This window comes from Zea mays, chromosome 5, assembly GCF_902167145.1.
Source record: "Zea mays cultivar B73 chromosome 5, Zm-B73-REFERENCE-NAM-5.0, whole genome shotgun sequence".
NCBI classification, from domain to species: Eukaryota; Viridiplantae; Streptophyta; class Magnoliopsida; order Poales; family Poaceae; genus Zea; species Zea mays.
The window spans coordinates 173,885,700-173,891,317 of record NC_050100.1 but is presented as its reverse complement, the minus strand read 5'-3'; the positions used below and the strand labels follow the sequence as shown (position 1 = coordinate 173,891,317).

Sequence of the window (5,618 nt, the reverse complement as noted above, 5' to 3'; positions counted from 1 at the left end):
GTGCTGACACGTGTGCAGGCCTTGTTCTCCGCTCCCCGCGCAGGCGAAGACCCGCTGCTTGTGGCCCATGACATAAGCCATCGAGCCGAGCCTGACGTAAAGCCGTGTAGCCCCTGCATTATTGAGGAGAGGACGCGCCGCCTGCCACTGCGCTGACGGGCGACGTGCCCTCTCAGCATTTAATGTGTCCCGTCACATCCGCTGACAGGCGGCGTCAAGGTCATCCAGCAGGCGGCGCGCCTGCTGGGTCTGCTGGCGAACAGTGCGCCCGTGCCAAGCAGCGCACTGTGTTATCCCTTCTACAAGAAGCTTGCCCTGCACGCCGAAGATACACAGATCTCGGACGACAGGACACAAGGGGATTGCCCCGGCAGCAAATATTTATAGTTCCAAGTGTTATATTCTCTATGTCCCTGGGCCCACATGTCGGGGCTCAGTGCCTTTGTGCATGCCCCCCTTCAGCTATAAAAGGGGAGGCATGCGATGTTACAAGACTCAGACCCAACTCTAGGCAGACACTCTCAAGTTCATACAAGCTCCCAAACAATACATCACACAGTGGAGTAGGGTATTACGCTCCGGCGGCCCGAACCACTCTAAATCCTCGCGTGCTCTCGTGTGTTGATCCACCAGTCTCGTAGCAAGCAAAACGCTTAGGCCCCTCCTCTCTTTAGGATTTAGGGCGGGTGCAATCCGCCACCCGGCCGGGGAGATTTCCTCCCCGACACTTCCCATTTTCAACTAGCAAGCAAAACGCTTAGACCCCTCCTCATCTTAGGATTTAGGGCGGGTGCACTCCGCCACCCGGCCAGAGATTTTCTCTCCGACATCATTCAAAATGAAGAACTTGTACAGTGGATTAGTGAAGGCCAAGCTTTTGAAGCAATGTAACATTCTAAAGGGCCGATCAACCATGGATATAGACCCGGCTGAAAAGACATACCCATGCGAGGGTCGTAAAGATGGTCGGAAAAGAATTTGGTCTGGTAGATGACGAAGAAGAGGAACCAGAAGCGGGACGTGAAGAGGAGGAAGATGAGGATGAGATTGAGGAGTACGGTTAGAGTTATGTAATTTTATTTTAATTGTTATGCACTTTGTAATTTTTAATTCAATAAAAGAATAATATGTTATGTGATTTTCTGAGCGTTGAAATAAACCTGTGTGAATTAATTAATTCTGAAATAGAAAATCCGATGTGGTTATAGGCTAGGGCCGTGGCCTGGTACAGTCTGCGCTCTGGAACAGTCGGTCTGTTTGGTTGCTGCACAGTGATATCCTGGTCCGTACGTGAGGAGCCATGTTCTTTGTATACAGGCTAGATCCATGCACATGTTTGTGTTTGGTTGTTTGTATTAGTACATTCAGATCAAATATAGCTCATGTTTGGTTGTCTGTATCAGAACGTGTATTAGATAAGATTGTACAAAAAAATCTTTAAATATTATACAACATGTGTGGTCTAGTTTTGTTTAAAAAATAACAGAAACACAAATATAAAATCAGTATTGTGATTAAATATTCTGATTAAGAGATATAGCAAAAAAAAACAAGGTACAACTCTTCTCGTTTTAGGTGCCGTTGCATGAGCTCGGCCTGCACGAGGAGCTACGCGCTTGGCGGCCGTCTCAGACGGGCCTGGCTGCGGGTGATATTTTGCATGAGACGAGTCTGCATTTATGTACCGAGCAACCAAACAAACGTTGCTTTAAATCTCCGCGGGTGTAATTGTACCAATGGAGCAGCAATCCAATCACACGGAGTATGGATAAGAGTGGCTGATGTGGCAGGAACGAGAGACCGGAACCGGTCTAATAAACCCTACACGGAAGAAAGGGAAGGGAAGGGAAGGGAAGGCCAGGCCAGGCCGTTGGTTTCGTGAGAGGCCTGGGGGTGGGGGCACGCATGCAAACAGCGTGCAGCAGCGTGTGGCGATTGGCGAAGCCACCAGGCAAGGCGAATTCCTTGTTCTCCAGCAGTCCCGCTCCAACTACCAGGCACCAGCTACCAGCTGGGCTGGCGGTTGCCTACGCGCGGTCGTCGCGCCGACGCGTGTGCGTGTGGCAGAAGGCGTGTGCAGCGCTGCCGACTGGCTCGCGAGCTCTCCGCGAATTCGCCGTCCCGTCACGCGATCCACGGCAGAGAAATTCCCGCCCTCCTGGTCTCGCGCGTGTTTGTGCGACTGGCAGTGGGCAGGTTGGCACTTGGCAGCTGGAGAATATACTCCAGGACAGCCCGGTCGTCAATCTTCACCGAGCGAATGAGGCTTCATTTTTATTTGATCGTGCTGCAGAGCTTCGCGGCGGCGCCAATGTGTTCCGCCCCACACAAAAAAAATAGTGGTTGCCTATTTTGACTACACGCCAGAGCGCCGAAGCGCAAGATAATGCAGTGCAGCATCAGATAAATTGTTGACCGGACCGGGATACAGAAACATAAATAAACTGGTTGCTCTCATCTCCTGGAGATACAGAGGTTAGAAAGGAAAAAAAAAGGAGCACCTCGACCTCGCCAGTTGGCCGCAAAAACAACTGGAGATGAGACGACCAAAAAGCAGGGGGCAGCATGGAGCGGCGGCGCCCGGTCCATACGTCATCTCAGTTCGCCTCCTTTGACCCTCGCTACACCTTTCCACGCCAGCTTCCCGCATTCCTTGCATCGCGCACCCTCGGAGTCCGAGTTTTTGCGCATCCCAGGGTTGCATCGGTTTCGCACGGCGTGACAGTTCAGACTTGCTGTGCGACTTTCCCTGTGTTTCTGGCACGTTTTACCGAACTATGGCGTGGTGCTCATAGCAGAAATTCGTCCGGAATGCTAACATGTTTTCTTTCGCCGGTTTTCCTCCACAGTACTGTAACGAACGACCAAAGTAACTTGTTTAGCTCACCCGTGACCAAACCTAATTCTTTCATACCATTTGTTGATCCTTGTGCACAAGGTTTAGGTGACTGTACTTGTTAAGAGTATACATAAGTTAATTAACAAGCTTGCCATTCCCTGAGTCTTTTTTTATTTGAGAACAAAAAAAAAAACTCTATCCCAATGGGAAACTTCCAACTCATGGCATCAAAGGGTCTTTTTGGTGGAGACTATATATATATATATATATATATATATATATATATATATATATATATATATATATATATAGCTTCTAACAACCTTCAAGAGTAATATTTTTGGTGGAGAGTGGCATTTTAGTTCCCTAAAAAAAGATGACGGTAAATTTATAACTCGCTTCTTTGGTCTCCTGTTGTCTGTCTCAGCATGAAGCCCACCTACAGCTCTAAAAGTAATACTCCCTCCGTTTCGTTTTAGTTGTCGCTGGATAGTGCAAAATTAAACTATACAGCGACAACTAAAAAGAAACGGAAGGAGTACGTACTAGTAATCTGCATCTTAAATTCTTAGTAATTTCCGAGTTTGGTGTCTGAAAACAGCCATGCTAAAAGTAGCAGCAACACCCAGCTGGGCCATTTCCGCAATAGAGCAGTACTACAGGGTGTGAAACCAAAAGACCACCACTGCCTAGTGCCTACTAATACCAGTGGCCCCCCTTCCCTGTTTTCCTCAACGCTTTCACTTTCTTCTCCGTTCCATCGCCTCCTCCCACTTCTCTCTGCCGCCCCCCACACCCCAGCCGCGCCATTGCCCACTGCATTGCAGACTGTAAGCCGGGAATCCACTTGGATTGCATCGATCCATCGGAAGGCGCCAGATGAACACCCGGCTGTCGGCAGAGTACCAGGGCCTGGAGGTGAAGGTGCCCAGCCTCTTCCGGTGCCCCATCTCGCTGGACGTGATGCGCTCGCCCGTGAGCCTCTGCACCGGCGTCACCTACGAGCGCGCCTCCATCCAGCGCTGGCTCGACTCCGGAAACACCACGTGCCCGGCCACCATGCTCTCGCTCCCCTCCACCGACCTCGTCCCCAACCTCACCCTGCGCCGCCTCATCGCGCTCTGGGCGTCCACGGCCGCGCCCTCCTCTCCCTCCTCCTCCTCATCGCCCGCCGTCGGCCCCACGCCGGCCGCCGCGGCGGCCGAGCTCCTCCGCCGGGTCGCTGACCCCGCCGCGGACCCCTGCCCCCCGCTCCGGAAGCTCGCGGCTTTCCTCTCCGACGACGACGTGGACGAGTTCGACAAGAACGCGCTGGCTCGGGCCGGCGGGGCCGCCGAGACCGTGGCGTCCGTGCTGCGGCGAGCGGGCAGGGAGCCCGCGGAGGCCGCCGTGCGGGTGCTCGCGGCCATCGCGGCGTCCGACTGCATCGAGGAGGAGAGCAAGAGGCGCGTGGCCGCGGCGCTGGCCGCCGACGCGCCGTCCACGGCTGCGGCCCTGGCGCGCGTGCTGCGGAGCGCCACCTCGCTCGAGGCGCGTGTGGACGCGGCGAGGCTGGTGGAGTCGCTGCTCCGCAATGCGGCGCCGGGCGCGCGGGCGACGGTGGCGGACTCCGAGGAGCTGCTCGGCGAGCTCATCCGCCTCGTGGGCCCCGCGGACGACAAGGGCGGCCTCGACAGGCAGGCCGTGGCGGCGGGGCTGTCGTGCCTGGCGGCCATCGCGGCGACGCGGCGGGCCCGCGCCGAGATGGTCCGCCTGGGCGCCGTGCCCGCCGCGGTGCGCATCCTGGAGGCCGACGCCGGTTCCCCGAGCCAGGCGCTCCGCGTGCTGGAGGCGGCGGTCGGGTGCGCCGAGGGCCGCGCCGCGGTTTGCGAGTCCGCGGGGTCGGCGGTGCCCGTGGTGGTGTCCAAGATGATGAAGGGCGGGATGGCCGGCGCGGAGGCGGCGGTGTCGGTGCTGTGGGCGGTGTGCCACCGGTACCGTGACCGGCGCGCGGTGGCGGCGGCGGCGGCGTGCGAGAGCGGGCTCACCAAGCTGCTGCTGCTCATGCAGAGCGGCTGCTCGCCGGCGGTGCGGCAGATGACGTCGGAGCTGCTCAAGATCTTCAGGGTCAACGGCAAGAGCTGCGTCGCAGGGTACGACTCCAAGACCAGCCACATCATGCCCTTCTGATCCTCACTGCTATCGGTGATACAACAGTGGAACCAGCATTTGTCTGTTACCCTTTTCCAGTTTCGAATTTTTTTTGATTCGTTGGAAGTGCATACAGTAGGGAAAAAAAAAAGAAAGAATGAGTTCTCTTGTAGCAACACAAAACTTGTATATGAGTAGAGGATTTTGGTAGAAAGAAATCAATGGATGAAACAAATTCAGCTTCTCTGTTGGCCAAATCACTCGCTTCGTTTCAAAACTTCAATCGAGACAACTTCTTCACTATCATATGAAGGTAGTGGTGGTGGAGGAAGAGAAGCCCCTAATAACAAGCGTTGCAACCTCTTCTTCACTATCATATGAAGATGATCCTCTTGATAATTCAATGTTGGTGAGTCAATCACCAAAAATATAACCCTTGTTGCCTTTCTTCTTATCGAGTTGCTTATTGTTACCATCCATTTTCTTGTATGAATTGTCATGCTTCTTATTATCATCACTTAAATCATCTTTCTTGTACTTTAAATTGTTCTTCTTGGGCGTAGAACATTGATGAGCTAGACTGTCTTTTTTTCTATTTTGGCCATTTTGGGTTTGTTTTCACAAATATGTCCTTTCTAGTTTAATTCAA

General features: G+C 53.6%; 1 protein-coding gene across 1 annotated transcript; it reads left to right on the top strand.

Moving 5' to 3' along the window:
* Positions 1–3,582: 3,582 nt before the first annotated feature.
* Positions 3,583–5,226, top strand: LOC100280896 (U-box domain containing protein). Its single transcript, NM_001153816.2, has one exon. The coding sequence runs from the start codon at positions 3,719–3,721 to the stop codon at positions 5,006–5,008; it is 1,290 nt and encodes a 429-aa protein (NP_001147288.2). The 5' UTR covers positions 3,583–3,718; the 3' UTR covers positions 5,009–5,226.
* The last annotated feature ends 392 nt before the right edge of the window (positions 5,227–5,618 follow it).

Bases quoted from the DNA above. Each gene is read 5' to 3' on its own strand.
- LOC100280896 (NM_001153816.2), top strand. From the start codon at position 3,719: ATGAACACCCGGCTGTCGGCAGAGTACCAGGGCCTGGAGGTGAAGGTG.